This window comes from Akebia trifoliata, chromosome 16 (assembly GCF_017979445.1).
Source record: "Akebia trifoliata isolate Shusen 1 chromosome 16, ASM1797944v1, whole genome shotgun sequence".
NCBI classification, from domain to species: domain Eukaryota; kingdom Viridiplantae; phylum Streptophyta; class Magnoliopsida; order Ranunculales; family Lardizabalaceae; genus Akebia; species Akebia trifoliata.
Window position 1 is genome coordinate 3,803,207 of NC_141390.1, and position 24,308 is coordinate 3,827,514.

At 32.8% G+C, this 24,308-nt stretch overlaps 1 protein-coding gene across 1 annotated transcript; it reads left to right on the forward strand.

Moving 5' to 3' along the window:
- Positions 1-2,136: 2,136 nt before the first annotated feature.
- Positions 2,137-4,685, forward strand: LOC147382324 (uncharacterized). The gene is made up of 2 exons (XM_086428635.1): positions 2,137-4,465; positions 4,554-4,685. The coding sequence occupies exon 1, from the start codon at positions 2,264-2,266 to the stop codon at positions 4,451-4,453; it is 2,190 nt and encodes a 729-aa protein (XP_086284761.1). The 5' UTR covers positions 2,137-2,263; the 3' UTR covers positions 4,454-4,465; positions 4,554-4,685.
- The last annotated feature ends 19,623 nt before the right edge of the window (positions 4,686-24,308 follow it).

Below are 24,308 nucleotides of genomic sequence, written 5' to 3' on the forward strand. Positions count from 1 at the left end.
CATGGAGAATCTTTAGGCCCTTTTGAAACTTCTGACACTATCGAACATGATCATCAAATTAACAGTGAAACGGACGGTCCATAATCGTTCACCTAATAATCCACTTTTGTTAAGGATAGAAAAATTGGAACGGAACCATTTCATTCTCACTAAAAATCAGTCCTTAACTCAATCTCCATTTTGGGCCCTATGAGCTTGTCTCATTTTTGGACACAAATCTTGACCTATATATATATGTCAATCAATCAGAGAGGCAAGACTTATCGTATGCTTGTTCTGCATATCTAGCTATCAACTGAGCTTTAAATGCCTATAATTTTCACTTTCATGTTGTTTCCCTGTTTCTCTTCTACAGATTACAGAGTCTCTATAACAGAAATGTTACAAGGATTTACGGAACGAGCACTTTGGCTCCGTAAAAGTTGTGTTATGCATATATAGGAAATTGCTATCCTCGTCTAAGGAGCAAATGTAAGTTTGATGTCCACTTTAACTTTGGCAGCAAGGATAATTGCCCGTGATTTGCACATCCCGACCCTTTGTTCCTCTACGAGATAAACACTTTATTTTCATGTCCTTCACCTTACCCTCAATAAGGATACCCATTTCTCTACAACCAAACACAATCTTATATTGATGTTCCCATATTTATGTAGTTGAAAATCGAAATATCCATCTAAATCTTGTTTCACTTTTCTGTTTCAAACACAAGATACTTAATAAAGTGAGTACTATCAAATACTAGCCTTCCTATCAAATAGATGGCTGAGATAAGAGGATACTCGTAGAGTATCTCAAGAAAAATGGATCACTAGGAATTTGTATACCAACTCCCTTGGTAAGCAGATCCTTGGAGTATCTGTACCAAGATAATGTGAAAAAAAGAAATAGCAAAAAGACAAAAATTGCACACAAGGATTTATGTGGTTCGGCAATGTGCCAATGTCTACGGATCAAAACAAGAGCAATTATTATATTCTCATGTCTTTTATAGCCCTAGAGATCTCTATTTATAAAACCAGGAGTTATTGAAGATAAGAAATCTCCCAAAATGGAAAACCCTAAAGAAAATACTACACAATTGCTCTTTTCGTAACACTAAAAATTTTGGGGCGGCGGGCTTCGCCCTTGCAACTCTGCATAGCGCAACAAAATACAAGACATCTCATGCACAACAAATAAAGATATTCCAATATACATGATGCAGATTCTTTGATGAGGACACCAACCTAATATATTGCCAGTCTCGGAAAATGGGCTGGATAATTAAATTAATTTTATATAAAATTAAACCAGCTTAACGGATTGAGTCGTCTGATACTATATGACTCAGATGGCACTTGTCGAGATTAGGTTGACACATTCTTATCTTGGATCTTTCAGATTTGAATTTTTATATTTGTAGTTAAGTAATTATATTTTTCTATTTGGAGATGGATTTATATATGAAAACATCAAACCAGTTGACTTGGTTGAATTTTCATAAATTCAAGCAGAGTCATCTTGGATCTCTGACAAGTCAATGTGATAGGCAATTTAAACATAGCCTCCGAGACTAATATGACTGGCAAAATTAAGTCAGACTTGGACAAGCTTTAAGACCATGGAGTGATTTTTTGCTCACACTAGTGTGAGTAAATTGCTCACGGCACAACACCCATTTTACATATGGCACAGATGATGAAAGCAAATAGAGAGAAAGTTTCTCTCCTACCCAAGGTGAAAAAATTGAAATTTCTTGATTAGATCAACATGTGGCAATCAAAAACATTATCCGATACCACAATGTTGTAGAGGACACAATACATAAAATTTGTTTTACAAAAATAATTATTTTTCACTATTAAATTTGGGTGCTCGGTAGCCGTCCATTTTCAACACAGACAAGCTCAAAAAAATTTATGTTTTTGGCCATGAGTTTTTTTTAATGAAATCTAAAAGGTTATGATGTTCAATTTCAATGTGAGCCCGACAATCATTTCCAAAATTTGAAATCTTAAAATTAAAATTCATGGGCAGAGGATATGCGGGAGCAAATAATCACTCAAGACCATTCGTTTACACCGTAGGAACAATTAAAAATATTTCTCTAGAATCCACTTTGGTCCTTGGTCTTGAAAAGAAAAGGAAGAAAGAAGGAAACCAATCTACTTTACTTCCCAAACAAGGTAAGTATCGATTCTTTACCCTAATCCATACTCTTCACTTCCAACCCTGAATCAAGAATAGCACAACTAAATTTGGTGAATCCAAAGAAGGAAAAATGGAGAAACAAATCTGTTTGAATGGAATATGGAATGATGACAACTATTCTTCCCCAATGCCAACAATTGGCCTATACATAGCAGCAGGTACTTCGGCATGCCTACTATTTATGATTTGTGATTTATTTCATGGATTATATGATAGGAAACCATGGATACCATGTAGATTTTTCTCACTCAACTCCCTTACACTCACTCTTCTTGCAATTGTTTCGAAACTCCCAGTAGATCTCACCACTACCATGCCTTCTGTCCATGACCAACTGTCCAAGCTTTGTGGCACTACCTTAATATGCATCTCTATGAGTTTCTTCTTTCTTTCACTAGGAACTCAGAGTGACTCTGAACGCCTTTCAAACATGCTCTCCTTGACAATCTTCATAATAACTGTTGTTGTAAATATTTGTATGCAGTTGGTCACTGGTGTTATCTACTTGTTCATAGTAGAACATATCATAATCATGGCATGCATGCTATTATTGCTCACAGCATTGTGGTCTACTTTTGATGCTGTTCTCCCTTTTAAAATAAACTACCCTTCTGACCTTGTTGGTGAACTTGTAAAAAGGTACCCTCAAAATTCAGAGACTAAGAGTATGATACAAAAATTGAAGTCATTTTTCGTATCTAGCTGTCTACAAAACCCTGAATTGGACCTCTTTAATTCCATTGTGTGTTTAACTGTGTGTACGATTTCGACACTTTCTGCACTAGTTCTATCACAGGCTGCACTTCGATCCCTTGTTCTTAAGAAGGTGGAGTTTCGATGCGGAGTTTCTGATTATAAATGGTCGATGTGGATAGTGGTTGTGACTCAGATTGTAACTATCCTAGTAGGGAGTATAGCAACCATATTTAGATGGTTGTTAACATTCAATGAAGTTGATAAAGAAATGAATGTTTACGAAGTTTTATCAACTTTGTCAAAGCTCCACATTTTTCCTACCCGGGTTTTATCAACCTTGTCAAAGTTCCAGATCATTTCGTTCTTCCAAATCTCAAGAAGGATTTTCATAATCACCTTTCATACTATTTCAAGGAATGTGCTTATGGTATTTTTTTGGATGCAACTGAGTATGATGTTAGCGTCTGGTCTCTTATATTTATTAATGCTCAAGATACCTTTTATGTGCGCCAAGAAAATAAAAAAAATCTGTTTTGGTGAACAAAGAAATGGGGAAAACAGGGACTTCATGGATATGGACCAGTGGATACAGAGAAACTGTGAAGAGGACATGAATAAATGGATGGAGAAATATAGAAGTAATTCCCCAACCGATCATCTCATCCAACTTCTTTCCAGAACTCCTAAATCTGAAAATCCTTTTACCAATCAAATTCAGTATACATTATCTTGTCTTTCAGTGGTAATCTTTATAAGAATAGCCACATTTGCAATATCAAATGCCCATAGTGCTTCTCTAGTTCATACATTAGACGAAGCCTTTGGAATCATTTATTTCATTGACAAGAAAATGAATACCTCAGACGGAGATAAAAATAAACGTGCAATGGCAAAAGAATTGTGGATGAATAGGTACAACACCTGTCATTGGTTCCATACTGTATTAATTGAGTCATCGGTTACGAAATATCTTTCAGACTATTTAGATAAATCGAGCTTCCAGACTCAATGTCTACCTCAATGGGACTCATATTGTTCATTTGGGGTTTGTGAAGAATTTAAACAAAGACGCCAGGGATATTATATAAATGATGAAGTAGAAGACGTCGGTAAAATTATCTTCAGACAAGGATCATGGCAAGACGAGTCATCAATTGATGAACTATATGTCTGGATGGAGCAACTATTTGTGGACATGTTGCATTTTTTCCTCTCTCAATTCCCACTTGCTATATTCAAGCATCTTGTTGAGAGTCCCATTGTTGAACATGAAGAAAGAGCAAGATTTGTGCTCAAACTCCTTTGCAAACTTGAACCGTTGGAGTATAAAGTTGATTGGTCATTTCCTGATGGAACTGGTATCACTGCCTTGATCACACCTCAAGTTCCTTCTACACAGACTCAAGCCCATCATTCATTAGCTGATGGAACTAGTGTCACTAGCTTTATAACCACACAAGTTCCAACTATGCCTACTCAGCATATCAAACCAGTGGAAGGCAATGCAGATGCAGGTGTAACTCGTCGAGTGATTAATGATGACGAAATTCAAGAGCTTGTTTGAATAGCATGGAATGTAAGTACTTTTTATTTTATTTTATTTACGTATTTTTTTTAGATGATTTTTTACCATTAGTGTTTTGAACAAATTCTTTTCTAATCAGGAGAATAAGAAGGGGAAGGTCTTGGTCTGATCTGGACCCTCCAATAAGCATGAAGTCAAGGGCAGTTTCAAGAAAACATTACGGAATACCTCATCGCCTTGAAGTTTAAAGAATTTAAAAAGTTAATCTTTTTGTTTCTTCTAATCTTGTGTAAAATTATTCTCGCTTGAAATACGTTTTGTGAATTTTTAAGTATTACCTCTTCCTATGGATGAACAGCACCGATCCTAAGTTTACTGAATTAATCTTAGCTCACATGATAATTTGTTTTTTATATAAAACACTCAAATGTACAAAAAGGGTTGGTGGTGGTATGGAGATCCCCCTCTTTTGATTGGATGTTCAGAGGATCTTTCTAATGTTGTATCTTCTTGTTGCTTTTGATGTTAGTAAAGAGCCTAGAACAAACAGTCACTGAAAAAATATGCAAACCTCATAAATCGAGAGATTTCTTACTGAGGGTATTACATTATTAAATCAAAGTTCAACTCATCTTAAATATGCATTATTTGCAGTTCAGAACATATAAATCTCCTTTAATTTGCAGAATAAACAGAGGACTTCGGAAAAATCAACCAATTTATAATATCAAGTGAACAACTTATAAATCTTATTGTTTAAATTATCACCCTTCATACATCTAAATCATCTTCTCCTATTGTGCCTTACCAAAAATCTAATGAATTAAGTCAAGAAAGGAAAGACAAGAATTATATTAGAAAAACAAGACATTCTCAACTATTTTCATTACTTGCGCCAATCAAAACTGATAACGTAAGTGCAGAGTCCTTACTTACACCATGTTTATCTTTCTATTTGATTATCGAAATTTTTTCATGGTAAGTACAAGCTTCAACAAAGGCTTGACAGGAAACAGGAAAGCCCGAAAAGATGTCATTTGCTTATATCTAGCCTTCCCTGAAAAAATAGAACCAGGAGGATTAATGATCAAACAGGACCAATTTTATAAATGTGATGGCTAGAAGGATTAGTAATTGCCATCGGTACATAGGATCAAACTCTACATGTCAATTTGGTAGCATACCTGATATACATTCGTCCAGTCTTGGACTATTGGTTTCAATTAAACCTTCTTGCTTTTTTTTCTTGTCTGATTCAATTAAAGCTTCATTGGGTGGCACATTATTCTTTGGAAACAAATGTACATGGAGCTCACCTGACCTGTCTGCAATGCATGCAAAGAAAATTTTGATGTCCTTCACAGGGGTGAGAAGTGACACCTTATCATTCGGTAAAACAAGATTCCATACACAAGTGGATACACAATCTTGGTCATAGATAAAAAAAGATGACATATCATCTGTTGGTCGCAACCAATCCTTCAATCGCAAACTATTTGACTCTTCTACAACTGATGCAAAATCAATTGCTTTTGAAGTTTTTGGTAATTTATTGGAGGCTGAGAAAAACTTCGCAATATCATCGAACACCAAATCTCATTCACCACAGGAAATTTTATCCCACCAAGATTAAAACACACTATCTCAATATCTTAAAATAGAAGTAACCAGTATTATAGACCTTCGCTAGTCATTAGAGACGTTCAACACATCAAAATGGACTGGTAAGAATCACATATTACCGAATACACCGTCAACCTCAATATCTTAAAATAGAAGTAGCCAGTACTATAGAGAGTTGCTATTGGCACCCCAACTTTTACTTCTTATGCCCCAATTAAAGATTAAAACACACGTTTTAAACATTATGAAGCTTTGGCTCAAATTATAATATCAACATTACGACACTCAAATTTAAACAATTTCAGTAGTTGTTTACAATTATGGTTAGGCTCATAAAATTCTAAACCCAAAAATAGAAATCGAGAAAAAAAAAATGAGAACTTCTATTGGCACCCCAATTTTTATTTATTCTCAATCATTCACTTATTATTTTATTTTTAATTGGGGTGAAATAAGTAAAAGTTGGGAGAGCCATTCCCAGCTCTCATAAATATAAAGGTTGACTGACCTACAGTTCTTGGAAATAACAACTTTAACGCGTTCCATAGAGAGTCCAAGCAAAGATGACAAATTGGCAACGTCATATGGCCCTCTTACTTCATTTACCGAAGCGGCAGCACTTGAGAAAATGAGATTTTTCCCTTGTGTCCTATCCACTAGCAACTACAAATTCAAGCAATACGCTTAGATTACAAACTTGATGCTTGGTTGAAATGGCTATAAATACTTAATATGCACAAATATTACTACTTCTACTGTGTTTCAGGAACATAAAAAATGAATAACTAAATTTTAACTCAATTCCACTTGGCTTGGGAAAACCTCTGATAATAGTAACCTAAAAAAAACTAGAACCATCCACATTCAGTTATGATCTTCAGCCACAATTCTTTAAAAATTAAGAAAAAATCCAAAATTTGTTTTGTTCAATTATCAAACAAGTGAGCTCTTGGAGTACTTTAATTCCCAAAAGTATTTAATTTTCATAGAGCATTCCACTACTTTATATTGCTCTAGATTCTAGTCAGATCTTGATCAACTACTCATAGTTTTGTAGCATAATGGCAATATTCTGGCATAGATGATGGAAATAGCTTCACCCACTTCACTTGTAAGGCTCAAAGAGCATATTTTAGAAGAAAAAGGTTAACCAAGGCAATTAGGGATGATCTTGATGAAAATTATTGTTATAGATGTCTGATTGATGATAACTAAGACATGAAAAAATAAAATAAAATCGCCACATCCGAATAGATGATTATAGGAGAAAATAAGAATTCGATAATGAAGAATTACTGAATCAAATTTGTTACGTAAGAGAATGAAAAACATGGTTATTGCTTTTCCTAATCGTTAAAAGAACATGAAATACGATGAGAAAAGGATCAATGGTTCAGAATAGTTCATCATGGGTGACTAAAGATGAAATAATGAGCTTCAATTAGAAAATCAAGCCAAAGCAATCTCGCTTGGCTCCTGATATTGAGATTCAAAAGGTTCAAAAGCACCACATCAATGCTAAAGTGGACAATTTGGCTTTCAAGAAAATTCAGTAGCACAAAGGAGACACAAAGAGATTCATTGTTTGTAAACTATGACTGATGGTTTTCAATTCAACATGGAGAGCACCACCCTCTAAATAAATCATCGAGGCCATCAATTCTTTAAAGATTCCCCCAATTTTCTCTGTATTTTGAGATTAAGTTATCAATTTTTTCAATTTTACAGCAAATAAATTCTCATATTGGCATTTGTAACCATTTGCCTCCTTGCTTGAACATCAGGAATAAGATGAGAATAAATGATCTCAAAATATACTCCGCACTGCATATAGACACCAGAGCAAGAACATCACTTCAAATAATTGATCCTAATTTCATATCTATAAGACATTATCCAATAAACTATCATAATCAGGCGAATTCAAGAAGAAACCTCAAATCGTAGCTTTGACCATCGTAAGTTTCAATCGAAAAGGTAACTTTTCGGAGAAATCTATTGCAATTATATCTACCTACACCAATACAAGTATACAAAACTCCAAAATCATTAATCTCTTAAACATGTGTGCCTCAGCATGTGTGTGAGCGAGAGAGAGAGAGAGACCTCTGTGTCTCAGCGTGTGTGTGTGAGCGAGAGCGAGCGTGAGTAAACAACTTTCACACATATAGAAAATAGAAAGTGATTAGCGTAATCCATTGGTAGATTGGCGGACTAAAACACGGGGATTCCTCTTTCCCAAATTTAGCAAACTTTTTTTTTTTTTTTAACAAAAATATATTTTAGTTTTAATTTTTCATATTTATTCAAACTCTCTTAACCGAACTCATCTCCCTCTCTCCCCTTTCTTCCGAGGCATAATTGATTTTATGGAATTCTCAATTTTGAAATAATCATTCAAAGGCTCACATTATCAATGATTTTTATTTATTGAGAAATTTAATTTTCTTAAACATTCAGCCAACATATTTTTCCAACCTCCGTACATTTCTATATAACACGTATGATTTACAGAATATGAGTACAGATCATCAGTCAGACTAAACATGAATCAAACTAACCTCTCTAACTTAGTAAGATTTTAAGTCCTACTATGAGTCGTGAGCACATATTGTGGTATATCAAAAAAGATGATCTGGTCACAGACGTAGAGGAGACAATTTTAAGAACTTTGAAACTGTTTTTTTCAAGAATAGTTCTTTTTCATCATGGTATTTACTTTTAAATTTGTGAGTTCATTAGCTGTCCATTTTCAACACCTTGAATAATGTTGAAAGGCGATATTTCTTTTGATTTTGTTTTTTTGAACTTGAGTGTTTCTATGAAATCTAGAAAATTATAGTGTTGGATTGATAATGTGGTGATTCATGTGGCCCAACAATCCTTAGTAAGATTTGTATTCCATTTTAATTAATTGACGTCCTATTTAGAAAAAAAAAAAAACACTTACTTTACAAACCTAGAAAGACCCAAATCTTACTAAGGGTTGTTGAACTCAAATGGATTACCAACATTGGCAAACCAACACCACAGTCCTCAACATTTGATAGAATAACTCAATAAAAGAAAAAAAAAATCAAAAAACATTTTCTTTTTGGGTTTCATCCTAGGTTTTAAAATGGATGGCTACCAAATTTATAATTAAAATACCTGGAAAAAAAAATGTAAAGTATTTTTTTTATTTATAAATTTGATAGAATTTTATCCTCTAATTAAATTCATGTGGCATCACCAGATCTTGTTTTGGATGCCAAAAGGTGAGTTCAATGACCCTTAGTGAGATTTAAAAACTTACTAAACTAGTAAAGTTAGTCATACTCTATTCAATTCCAACCTCTAGCTTTGATTAGAAGTTTTTTTTTTTTTACTACTTTTTCTTTTAGGATTTGATTATATTATTACTTTAATTGATCATGTGTTTCTTCATTTATAGATCCTTTGTTATTGGAAATATTTGTTGCTATGTAATTGCAAGTGATTCATTTTTTTTTTATATTATTAGTTACTTATTTAAAAAAAAAATTGAAAAAAGTAGAGTCATTTTCAAAAATTATGACGATGAAATATTTCTTATTTTTAATTAGAATGTAAGTTCTTATTTTACGATTTTATTTTGTGATGATTATTTTTGGATTACAATTTATTATTAAAATTGAATTTGAAATATTTACATCAGGATAGACTTGCATCTTAGTTAAACAAACAATATGCAGACTAAACTCAAATCAAGATCAATGTTACACAAATGCCATACAAGCTAATCTTACTAAGGGTTTCCATCATAGGATCAAGGACAATCCTATTCAAGATATGTAAAATAATTTTTGTTGCGACCAAACAAATCCAGAGGACCTGTTTGACTGCAATAAAAATTGTTTTACATATCTTGAATTAGATTTTCCTTGATCTTATGGTGGAAACCCTTAGCCAAATTTAACTTCCATTCTGTTTGTCTAACATTTATCCAAAAATAGGATTAGTCTATAAGTTTTTTAATAGACTAATGAAAAATGACACCATGGCATGTGTTAGAACCATAGATCTTTACTCCTCGGGATACCAAACTACATATATTTATGGGGATGTGCATATGTATGTCCCGCGACACAAAATCTATGATTCTAGCACATGCCACATCAAGAGAGTATTTTGAGTTTGCCACGCGGGGGAGTCAAATTATCATGACTCTTAAAAGAAATATACTCATCTATGATAAAACAACGTACCAATAGAAATGAAATTGAAGAGCTATGTACGATAAAGTTATGCATGCAAGGATGTGTATGATTATCTAAACCTTGACATGTACACTAAATGTAAACTGATCCCATACTTGCTACCTTTTATTGATTAGGGTTTAAAACAAGTTAGTTTCCTATCCAAACTATTTTGCTTTCATTAAATCCATACCCAGATCTGATCTAATCGAATTAATTAATTCGGGTCGGATAATATCAAATCGTATAACAAAATGGTGACTTTGAACTCAAGACCTCGCCTTTTTTAAGGGAGGTCTTGACCAATATACCCAAGCATTGTTGATTGATGTAGTATAGCTTGAAAAATTAAAAAATACAATTTGCAAAGTAATATATCATTCGAATCTTGGCAGATACAATGATGGATCTGTATCTGACCCGGATCTGGTTTGGGTCAAGGGATATCAACTCATATCCAATCCATATTTTAATTTATATATACTTGTGTAGATAGCTCATTTTTGCACTTGCCAGATTAATCAACTCGTCAATCCAATTGCGACAATTCCCAATGATAGATGAATATTATAACCCAAAAACATAGAAATTTTAGAAATTTCTATTTTAGAAATTACGCTACGCTAGGAAAATATGACCCAAAAACATAGAAATCATCATTTTCAGACAAAAGAAGCTTTACGAGAAAAATCACTAAAAATTGATTGAATTACCAAAATGTCCCTAACATCAAAACATCCCTAGACCCTACATTACCCTTAAAAAAATCTTTTCGAACACATAAAATAACAAACTAAAACCAAATAAATTATTTCATCAATTTCCACAAAATTTGAAAAATTACCAAAATGCCCCTCATAGTGTCCATGGCCATTTTACGCAAAAATCCCATAAGTGACACAAACCAATACTCTCATTAAATTCCTTATAAAAAATTGATTTCAAAATATTCTAAAATGTCAAAAATCAACATTTCAACGCAAAAACCCTTTTTGAGGGAAAAACGATAATTTTTCAAATTCTAAAAATAAAAAATTGAAAACTAATAATTAAAATATTAATTAACATAAAGTGAAATCATAATAAATCAAATTAAAATTTTTGAACAAATAAAATCAATTAATTAAGCCCACGGGCCAAATTTTTAATGGTGGCCCATTTACTTAAGTGGGGCTCACATGATATTTAATAAAGAACTCTTCACCAAGGGTCTTATAGAATTAAAAATATAATTTAATAAAGAACCTTTCATTGGGTGGTTCTCCAAAAATTAAAAAATTCTTATTCTACGTAAGTCAAAAAAAATTAAAATTCAAAATTCAAACAAAACTTATCTAAAATATTATCCTAATCAAAACAACTTAACAGATTAGTTAGAGATAGATCTTATCTCTAAAAAACCTAATCAAAATCCCTATATTATCACAAAGCTCTTTAAAAAGGACCCTCCACTACCTAAATTTGCAGGTCTAGAAAAAATAAGCTAAAAACTCTCCCAAGACATCCCAAAATCCTAAATTTGAAATCCCAAGTTCATACCTAACCTCTAAACCTCAATTTTCGACCTAAAAACACCTAGAACACTTTAAACACCTAGAAAAAGTCAAAAAAAATATTCAGATATAGGAGAAAAAAACCTCATCTCGGAGATCGAAAGAAGATCTAACGATAGAGACAAAAGCGAGAAGATTCACCAGAGGAACGCTCTTCATCAAATTTTGATGGAATCAACCGTCACAATCACTTAGGTAAAAGAAGGTAATTTTTTATTTTATTTTTTAGGCCATTTTTTTGCAATGTAAATTTTTTAGTAAAAGTAGAGATTGGCGTTCGTCCGGCGGGATTCGTGATTCATTATCGCTTATCTTTTAGAGTTAAGTTTCGATTCCTAAACCGTAAAACTAGGTGGCAACTACTAAAAATTAAAAGTGGATCCGTACACGTGGATCGAGGGCGCTTCAACTTGAAGAAACCAACCCGTTAAATTTGGATTGCATCACTTGAATTTCAGATAAAATCCATCTCATTTTAAGTCCTAGTATTGATTATGTTCAAGATTGAAGTGCATGTAAGTAAGACGAGTTTTATTGATTATGTTCAGGTTTAGGACTTCTACTAAGTTTTGTGTCTTTGGATTCAAACTTAAGTTTCCTAAGTTTTTGGGTAGAGTTACAGGTCCAGATTTAGACGGGATGTGGACTTGATTTGGGTTATGAGTTATGGGTTTGGGGCTACGATCATTATAAGGTTTGGGTTTCGGATGAAGTTTAGGGTTTTGGTCTTAACATGGGCTACCATGCTTCCAATCTTTCTAGATTGACGTCACGTCAAGTGTCTTGAAAATGAGTTGCACACTTTTGAAGTGTCTACAATTTCGATCGATAGTTGGATATCACGTTTTTACGACCAAAATTGCATGTTTGTGTGTGAGGTCTCTTTTTATAATTCTAATACATCAATTTGACCATTATAAGAAAATAAACAATTCGATTAGGAGTAAATACTCAAAGATTTAAGCTCATTTCTTCAAATTGCTACTCCAGAAGATTGTCATATTCTTTAAAAATTATTAGGTGAAACCCCTTAATTATTACTTTTAGACCAATATATTTCCTTAGAGAATCAATAAATATTTCTGCTAAAAAGAATACTTATGATAAGAAACGCCCAAATTTTTTTTCCTCTTATTACAATTAATACAAATCTTTTAAACATAATGATCATGGGTGAAATCGCCTCGACCCCCGCGGCCGTCCGCAGAATAGCGGATTAGGGGTCTGATCTACGCATCTTGAGGATTTTTAAGAGAATAGGGAGTCGCCACCTAGTTTAGGTCTAGGAACCAAAATTAACTCCAAATGGATATGGGTCGGTCCGTGGATCAGAGAGATGGGTAAGGGGTCAGGTTACGGATTTCGGAAGGTGTTAGGCACTGAACCCGCCTGATCAAGATGATCAGTCTCTACTGCGATCCAAAAATATCCTACGGTCAACATTCAAAGACTAAAAGTCAAACTAGGGTCCAATCATCATCAAATTGCATCGGATTTACTAAACAAATCCTACGATTAAAATAATTACATGATTTAATGAGGCATACATGACACCAAAAATTAATGGATCAATTCGATCATATTTTGAACAATACGAAATCGATTTTCAATGCCGCGTATATAAGATTAGTGAATTGGCTCATTGACAATATTTTATCAAAGAAATTCGATTTTTGAACCATTACGTGCATTAAATTCAGTTGGTTAACTCACAAATTTTGATTTGCCACGTGTATTAAATCGGTGAGTTAACCACGTGCCTAATTTTAAAATAAAATCGATTCAAATTTTCAATGTCCCCAAAATCAGCGAGTCGACTCGCAATTTGTTAATCAAAAGAATCCTAATTTTTTTTGAATCGGCACGTGTATTAAATTGGTGATTTAATCCACGTGCCTAATTTTTTTAAAAATTCGATTCGCATTCTCAATGGCCCCAAAATCAGCGAGTCGACTCGCAATTTTTATATCATAAGAATCCTAATTTTTTTTGGAATCGTCATGTGTATTAAATTGGTGATTTAATCCACGTGCCTAATTTTTAAAAAAATTCGATTCGCATTCTCAATGGCCCCAAAATCAGCTAGTCGACTCGCAATTTTTATATCATAAGAATCCTAATTTTTTTTGGAATTGTCACGTGTATTAAATTGGTGATTTAATCCACGTGCCTAATTTTTAAAAAAATTCGATTCGCATTCTCAATGGCCCCAAAATCAGCGAGTCGACTCGCAATTTTTATCATAAGAATCCTAATTTTTTTTGGAAGCGTCACGTGTATTAAATCGGTGATTTAACCCACGTGTCTAATTTTTAAAAAATTCGTTTCGCATTCTCAATGGCCCCAAAATCAGCGAGTCAACTCACCAATCTTGATAAAAAAAATCAATTTCTTTACCCTCCACGTGTACCAAAATTCATGAATTAATCCACATATTAGTGAGTTGATTAATATCAATGTTAGCGGGTTGGCCCAATAACATCATAAATCGACAAATCGACCGGATAAATATCAACAATGAGCCGGTTCACTATCTTGATGTTAACAAGTTAACCAATCAATTTATCAACAAAATTTGCGAATCGATCCACTAATAATTCGAAATCGTAAAAATTGCCATGGCGCCACGCCTACCCCAAAAATCGGTGTATCTATTCGGATGCATACGAAATCAAGAAATAATAAAAAATAAAATGAAGAAAAATAATAAAAATAAATAAATGAATAAATAAAATAAAATGAACATAAAAAATAATTACCTTTGCCAGATGATTTTTGATGCGTGGATTCCTTCAACAAAGAATTCGAAATAATGTGAGTACTTGTTGTGTCAACTACTACGGCTGATGGATATAATGGATTGAATGTCGTAGTATAGATTCTTCACAGTGAATTCGATGGTAATTTGTGGGAACACGTGATAGAGAAGATGATATAGTTGCTACGATAAGATTTTTAATGTGATGAGGTGATGGAGATGATGACTACTCCAATGAAATGAGGAAGATGTGGCTGATGTGATGAGGGTGTTAATGTGATGAAATGACGAGGATGGTGGCTAGGCAGCACATAGATGTATCGTGATGTTGTGAAGGGTAAGAAAGCTGAAAAATGTGGTTGGAAATGGTGATGTTGATGATGCTGAAAATGGGGCTGCTAATGGTAATGTTGGTGATGGTAGATGGGGCTGCTAATAGTGATGTTGATGATGCTGAAAATAGGGCTGCTAATGGAGGTGTTAGTGATGGTAAATGGAGCTGCTAATGGTGATGTTGATGATGCTGAAAATGGGGCTGCTAATGGAGGAGAAAATTTGCTGTTTTTTTTTCTTGGACGTGAATGGGTGCTGTTTTTTAATGGAGGCAGCCCAAAAAACGTTTTTTTTTTTTTTTAAAATTTATGGAGAGGAAGAAGATAGGGAAGGGTAAAGGTGCAAGGTAGAGAGAGGAAGGAATGTTAGAGAAGAAAACGTGGAGATGAGGGAGACCACAACAGATTTTTAAAATGGAGAGAAAAAAAAAGTTGCAGGTTTTTCTTTTTCTTCAATGGCAGCCAAGCTCAAAAAATGTCCCTCATTAATTCGTTGCTCCCCTCTCTTTTATAATGATATTCCTCATCAAAAGGTGGGAGAGGGAGAGAGGGAGAGAGGGGTGAGGACGTGAGTGTTGTGTGGGTGAAGAGAGAAGTTGGAGAAGAAGGAGTGGAATACGTGGGGACTTTTGAAATTTTTTATTTTTTTTATTTTTTAAAAGAATGAGAGAGAGGGATCCTACGCTACTCATACTACAGTAACTCTCCGCCAATGAGTCGTGATTGGTTAAGTTAATGAATTGATTTTGTTTCCAATTAGTTGATTTCGAATTTTTTTTTATTTTAATCGATGTTTTGATTTGAAATTTAATTTGATATTTTATATTACATTTGAATTTGTATTGATTTGAAATTTTGAATTTCGATTAGAATTTAATTTGAATTTTGATATTAAATTTGGTTGTTGGTTGATTTGATTTCGATTTTTGATTGATTGATCGTTCGATTTTATTTTTACATTTTAATTGGTTGGGTGATTCGTTTTTAATTTGAGTTTTAATTGTTTAATTTGAATTTAATTTTTAACTTACATTTTGAACGGGTTGATTAATTTGCGTTTTAATTTGAAATTTAAATTGATTTCAATTTTTAATTGGTCGGTTGATTGGATTTCGATTTAAATGTGATCGAATGGATTTTAATTTGTTAATTACATTTTTGGTTGGTCGATTTGGTTGATTGATTTAAAATTTTAATTCAATTTTGCATTTTAATTGGTTGAGTGATTTTTAACTTGATTTTCAATTTGATTTTGATTTTGATTTTGATTTTGTATTTTAATCGATTTCTTGAAAATGTAATTTTTATTTTGTATTGAAATTTAATTTGATTTTACGATTTTAAATTAATTTTAAATTTTGGATTTTAGTTTAATTTTCAATTTGAATTTTATTTTGGTTTAATTTTTTTATTTGAATTTTATTTTCCTAGGGATCAAGGTCTCTATGTTAGAGTTAGATGTTAAGGGGCGTTTTGGTCATTTTTACGATTTTTCTTGAATTTCTCTATTTTCATCGATTTGGGTCCCGTTAGACTCGAAGTCACGTTCTGAGTGCAATGGAGGTACTTTCGAGACTTTTCGGACATCCAAAATTTATGAGGGGTATTTTCGTCATTTTGATAATTTTTTACAAATTTCTACCAATTTCTCTGTTTTCATCGATTTAGGTCCCGTCAGACTCGAAATCACGTTCTGAATGCAACGGGGGTACTTTTGAGATTTTTCAGACATCAGAGATTTATGAAGGGTATTTTCGTCATTTTTGTGATTTTTACAGATTTTTAGGAATTTCAGCGTGAGATTTCTTTTAATCCCTGTGTGTTTATTTCTAAATATCAAATCCATATTTTCCTAGCGTAGCGAGGTCTCTAAATTATCGAACTGTGTAGCGAACCTATGCGTACGTGCTTGCTAAGTCGGGTGTAAGATGTAGCGATCCTAAGCGTGCGTAAATTTCTAGGTCAAGTCGTGACGAGTAGGGAGAATGCAAAGAAACTAGAAACAGAAGGAATCAAGCAGTACTCACAAGCCTTCGAATTCTTTTATATTCATCATTAGGAATCCACCCAAAATCGGGTGACGAATTGTCGAATTAGGCAGATGCAATAATAGGGTGTCTACAATGGGCCATGACTCATTACTTCATAAAAAAACACATTGGCCCACTTGATATCATAAAGTGTGTTCAACCAGGAGCAGGTCAAGGAGGTTTGGTCCATAATAAATAATTAGGGAACTTTTTCTTTATTTGTTTCGTAAACTTTTAAGTGTTACGACTTCCTATGGCTGAACAGCCCTTATCCTAAGTTTACTAAACTAATCTTAGCTCACATGAGAATTAGTTTTTTCTTATTATAACACACTCAAATGTTGCTTTAAATGTTAATAATCTTTCTTTATTTGAGATACATGTCCAGAAAGGTATCCAATTAAGAGCTTGGGATGGGCTAAAATCGATTTGGTTGATTTACCAAAACAGTCAGTCATACTTTTAAAATAGGCAGATTTACCAAAACATGCACAACTTTTCGTTTATTTACCAAAACGGTACACTGTAGCAATTAATTCCGAAAACGGTAAATTTACCGTTTTCGGAATTAATTTTTTTTACCAAAACGGTAAAAACAATAAAACTTATTTTTTTATACCGAAAATGCCCTTTTTTATTTTTTACTGAAATTACAAAAATAAAATTGATTTCGGTAAAAAAAATTATAAATACATATGATTGTTGGATTACCGAAAGAGAGTGAATCTTTTTAGTTGGATTTTTATTTTTTTAAGGTTAAAATTGTAAATATATATGTAAAACAAAAAAAGGGTATTTTCGGTATAAAAAAAAAATATTTTACTGTTTTTACCGTTTTGGTAAAAAAAATTAATTCCAAAAATGGTAAATTTACCGTTTTCGGAATTAATTGCGAAAACTCTACCGTTTTGGTAAATTATTCTTTAAAATATTTATCAAAATGCCAAATTTGTTAGTTCAATAACTATATCCTGGCTGACTCAGTAATTTCGACAAAATACATACCTATTTAAGTAATTTTCCCATCCATGCTCTCTATTAAAGATTCTATAAATTCCAAGTTAAAGAGTCATTTTATGATTATTTTTTAATAAAAAAAGAGAAATTCTATTGCCACTCCAACTTTTACGTACCACACACCAACCCCTTTGAAATTAGGCAGATTTACCAAAACATGCACAACTTTTCGTTTATTTACCAAAATGGTACACTGTAGCAATTAATTCTGAAAACGGTAAATTTACCGTTTTCGGAATTAATTTTTTTTACCAAAACGGTAAAAACAGTAAAATTTATTTTTTTATACCGAAAATGCCCTTTTTTATTTTTTGACTGAAATTACAAAAATAAAATTGATTTCGGTAAAAAAAAATTATAAATGCATATGATTGTTTGATTACCGAAAGAGAGTGAATCTTTTTAGTTGGATTTTTATTTTTTTAAGGTAAAAATTGTAAATATATATGTAAAACAAAAAAAGGGTATTTTCGGTATAAAAAAAATATTTTACTGTTTTTACCGTTTTGGTAAAAAATATTAATTCCGAAAATGGTATATTTACCATTTTCAGAATTAATTGCTACAGTGTACCGTTTTCAGAATTAATTTCGAAAACTCTACCGTTTTGGTAAATTATTCTTGAAATTAAGTAATTGTTTACCTGTGGAGTCGCATGTTATAAGCAAAGTTGGTGTGGTAATGGCAGCTCTCTGACATACAACCCATCACAGTATCATATATCATTTGCCTTGGGATATGCAAAATCATATATCTTTTTCTTATGCATCTTCTGTGATGGGGCGTATGTCGGGGGGGGGGGGGGGGGGGGGGGGGGGGGGCGTCAGATTATCACGACTAAAAATAAATATGTTGATTCTCGTTCAAAGTATATAGCACAGAGTGAATCAAGATCAAACCAAAAGCTTACAATTTTTCGACTTGGAAAAGAGAATATGTTCTAATACTTACACAAGAAAATTGTATCGGACACAACCAAAAAAAATAAAAAATTGGATGGATGGTTTTAAGCATCGATTCATTAGATACATCTTTTTGGCCCTAACAAAATATCCTGCAATTGATAGTCTGCTTTTTTTTTTTTTTTTATATCCTCTTAACATCATCAAAAGCTAAAATATATGAATTAGTTGAATGAACTGAATTCCTCCCTTTAATTCTATCTAAAGTTATATATTTTTTAATTAAATGATCTTCCAATTCGCTCTCAATTGCTCGACTGATGTATCATAATTAAAAAAAACTGTTTTTGATTTAGAAAATTAAAATTAAATTATAAAAGTTGTGAATTTATCAATCAATTATATCAGCCAACAAAAAAATATTTTTTATTTTTTATTTTCTTAAATGTGTTTTATGATGTCGATCAAGTATTTTGCTAAAAAAACACTGAATCAGCCATAGTTTTTATATTTACAAAAATGATTATACATCCATATTATAATGAGTCGACTAGCTATACTTAATTAGTAAGGATTTCACTCTCACTAAGGGTCCTTGGACTCAACTTGTGGTATTCAAAAACATGATCCAATGCTTAAGGGTGGTTGTAAAGGATAAAATTTTACGAACTTTGAAAAAAAATTCAAAAAATAATTATTTTTTATCGTTGAATTTCAATTTTTAGTTTGGGAGTTATGTGGAGGTTCAGTAGCTGTCCGTTTTCAAAACCTTGGATTTAAGTTAAAAAAACATTATTTTTCGGTTGTTGTTGTTGTTTTTTTTTTTTTTTTCTTTTTCTTTTAATCTAAGTTTTTGGAAGCAACTTAGAGGCAAGGCTCAAATCTTGAGTGATTGTTTGCTCACAAACCAACCCCCCGTTTTGGCATATAGCACTGATGACATCAGCATTATAAGAGACTTTTTCTCTTTTGCCCATGGTAAAAAATTGAGAAATTTCCTAATAAGATCATATGGTCACATTCAAAACTATGATCCAATACAAAAATGTTATTTTTCACCGTTATATTTTATTTTTAAATTTGAGTGCTCGGTAGCCGTTTATTTTCAACACCATAGATCAAGCTCGAAATTTTATTTTCTTTTTTTTTAATCATGAAGTTTTTCATATAATCTAAAAGGTTGTGGTGTTCGATTATCAATATGATAATTCATGTGGATCCCACAATACTATTTAAGATTTGAAATCTAAAAATAAAAATTTCTGGACAGTAGATGTGTGGGTAGAGAGAGAGAGAAAAACTTATTACTTACGTCATCAGCGCCACATGCCAAAATGGTGATGGTTTGTGATTTAATTTGGTCATAGCATTGTGAGCAAACAATCCCTCCTCAAATCTTTACTAAGTTAATTAGGAAAATGTTTTCTCTTTTATAATTCTTTTAAAATTAAACTCACACATCAGTTAAAGAAATCATAATAAAACCAACCCATCCAACGTTACAAAGTTTGGCTCATATTATAATTTCAAACAATTTCAATGGTTGTTTACAATTATGATTAGGCTCGTATAAAATCTCAAACCTAAAAAATAAAAATTCAACACAAAAAAAAAAGAAATAAAAAATAATAATAATTTCTATTGCCACCCTAGTTTTACTTATTCTCAAGCATTCATTTATTTTTTTTCATTCTTTATTGAGGTATAACAAGTGAAAATTGGGTGCCAATAGTAGTCTATCGAAATAATCGTATATCGTGTCATCACCCTTGGATACTTAGGGCCTGTTTGTTTGGGCTTTCGAAGCCGGCTTTTTGAATTTTTTTGGCTTTTAAGCCTAAAAAGCCAATTGATGCATGTTCGATTCAGCTTTTTTAACTTCAATAAATTTTTTAAAAAGTCAAAAAATGGCTCTTTTGAAGAGTCTCTCCATGCTGGCTTCTTCATTTGGCTCTTGCGCGAAGCTTATTACCGAAAAATGGTTGAAGTGAAATTACTGAAATACCCCTCACCTTTAATTAAATTTACAAACCAAGTTATAACCTAAATTCTTTCGATTTTCTCTCTCAGCTCGTCTCCTTCAACCCGATCGATCAACTGTTACCCTTCTCGCTTCTCTCAGTTGTCTCTTTCAACCCGATCGACTGTCAACTCTTCACCCTTATCTCATCTGTCCCTCACGTTACAAGAATCGAGAAACATTTTACGTTTCTCATCTTCTCCAGCAAGTTCGATCGAATGTTCGACTGTCGACGATCGACTCACTCATCCTTACTTGTCGTAGAGATCCCTTCCTTCTCTCTCTCATCTTTTCCTCACAACTAACCGAACAAAAGCCCTAACGGTTGACGGCAAATCTCGTCTTATTACAGACGACCTCTTCTGTAATGGCAGATCTCATCATTTTCTTTCCGCCATTAACGACCAAGAAAGGTATTGATTTTTAATTTGTTTATTTTATTTTTTTGATAATTTGTTTAATTTTTTTATTTTATTACTGATTTTTCTGTAAATCGACTTGATGAGTTCTTTTTATTTCGGATTGTTACCAATTCCGAAATAATTCAATGCTTAAGTAAGTCTTATAATGTGATTAGCATCTCTTTTGCAAATATCAGTGCTCGAAATCCATTATCATTGTCTTGTGTTCATTGAACCATTTTGTTCTTTGTTATTTTATATTCTACACTCCCTACATCAATCAAGAATGAATCTTTATTTAAACTTACCAAAAAGGATATTTTCTCTATTTAATTAACAATGAAAAACAAACAACAAATTCAATGTCAATACATCTCATGGCTTGTTTAAAGAAAATTTCATGATAAATTTATAAACTGGAATACTAATTTTAATTCAATAACTATTCAAGACCTGATGTGCTGAGCCTACTGTGAGGGATCACCCAACAAACCCAGTTTCATTTACATCTACTGCAGCCAAAACCGAAGGTCTGCTTAAATCTTAACGGGATTTTCCATATGCATTGATAGCTCAATATTGGGAACATGGCATTATCTCCCCTAACAGACAGTCTGATTAGCACCATGTTGGGCAGCTATGCATCAACTCGGACCATTTGTCGCAGATCATAATCCTAAAACTCGCATCTGGTACAGTCCAATCTATCTTCTGTGGTGCCAAAACAAGATTTTAGGTTTCTCACTAGGAAATTGTCAAGAAGTAGCATGTTAATAAATTGGGCGTAAGCAGAGATTAAAGATATCGAGATGAATAAGTGAAAAGATTTGAAAATGAATGTATTCAAAATAATACAGTACTGTAATTCTAATAGATGATCAATTAGGATAAAGTTGATTGAGATGGTTTAGGCTTAGGCGCATCCACGGAATGCTCATCACAGTCTTAGAAGGATTGGATTATAAAGTATCAAGTACTTAGTAGAGTTTCTGGAAAAATTTCAGATATAATAGTCTTCCCTTAATTACAAGAAAGTGTTTTATATATTTTGGGGAACGATGTGCTTAGTATGTTATTTTGATATTTTTAACATTTACTTACAGTGATATTTGTTTACGATAATTATTTATTTACTTATGATTCTTATTGTTGTTACTCATATTTTATTACGTTTTTCATTCTTTATTCTTATCCATTATTTTTCATTTTTTTTAAATGAATAATCAAATTGTCAGATGCCGAGACAAAAAGTAACAGAACAAAAAGAAACAGAGTCAAAAATTGATTCCGCAAGATGGACACCCTATCTTCATAAGATTTGGGTTGATATCTGTGTGGAATTAGTTAAGAAGGAAAAAAGACCCAGTACTTCATTGAATGTATCAGGGTATTCATCTCTAATGAAATAATTTCAAACAACGACGGGGCTTAGTTACACTAAGAAGCAACATAAGAATCATTGGGATAAAACAAAAGGTACTTGGGCTAGATGGATTAAATTAAAAGCATATACTGGAGTGGGTTACGATACTGTTAACAATAAGGTATTGACGAGCGATGAATGGTGGAACTCTTGGTTGGAGGTAATTTTCGATTAGATTACCAAATAGGAATATCACATTTACCAATTCAAATTTATAAAACAAGTTTATTTATTTTGTAGAAAAATAAAACTGATGCACAATGGCGTTATGACGGACTAGAACATGTTGAAGAGTTGGATATACTATTTGGAGGGACTTATGCTACAGGAGAGTATGTTGCGAGCTCTTGTAATCCTGGTGTATGTCCATCTACTGAGTCATCTAGAGCAGTTGAGCACGAGCTTCAGGATGATGATGATGATGATGATGCGTTTGTTCAAGAAACGCAACCACTAGAGTCATAACCACCTGTCGATATTAGTCTTGATGTTGATAGTGATGGTATCCCTCCATTTATTGCACCATCGCGTATGAAATCTAAAAGTAACATAGATTTTCAACATTCCAAACAATAGAAAATAACGAATGCAGTTATGTTAGGACGACAAATTGAGCGTTTGGTTGAAGCAGTTTCATCGAGGACAAGTGCGAGTAGTGCAACACCCCCACCACCTACACAATCGGGTAGCATTAAGGAGTGCATTGATTTGTTGGATGCAACAACAGAAATCATCCCTAATAGTGATCGTTATCGGTTTGCACTAAAATTATTCAGTATGAAGGAGTACAGGCAAATTTGATGCACGCTGAAAACAAATGAACTCCGTGTTGGGTGGTTGGATGGCGAAATAGAGGATGCTCGAGTTCATCATTCTAGATAGTGTGTGATTTTAATGTGTTTTTGTGTGGTTTTAATATGTTTTTTGTATTGCCATCTTTCATTGATGGTTATGACTATATGCCACCCCTATGGTGGTATGACAATGCTTGTCTATTTTTTTAATGTTTTTCTTGGATTGTGTAATATGTTCATTAGGTGGTGAATGCTATTGACAATGTCTATTATGTAGTAAATGTTAAATATGTTTATTTTATTATCTATATTATTTGAATGTTATAGTTTTAAATGAATAATTTGTGCTTATGTACTATACAGACTTATGGATTCCAATGATGATATTTTCACCCATGATGGTACATCAACCGATGATGATATGTCCAATAATGATGAAGTTAATGACGTGAATGTCGTAGATGATGATTTGTCGTTAGATATTTTGGTAACAGGTGCCATTGTTGCGATACATCAATATGTTGACACCTTTATTTATAGAGAACCACATAGGAATTCTTGTTATACTGGAGTAAATTATGTGCGTGACACCATTGATGGACTTGGTAACACATGCAATGATTTATTTATGATGGAATGGCATGTTTTCCTAAATTTGTGTGACATATTAGAAGGGAGGGGTCTGATAAAAGACAAAAGATGATCTCGATCCAAGAACAAGTTGTAATGTTTGTCAATACCGTGGGTCACAATGAAAGGCATAAAGTACTAAGGGCTACTTTTAAGCATTCATTGGATACTATTAACAAATATTTTCATGTAGT

Bases quoted from the DNA above. Each gene is read 5' to 3' on its own strand.
- LOC147382324 (XM_086428635.1), top strand. From the start codon at position 2,264: ATGGAGAAACAAATCTGTTTGAATGGAATATGGAATGATGACAACTAT.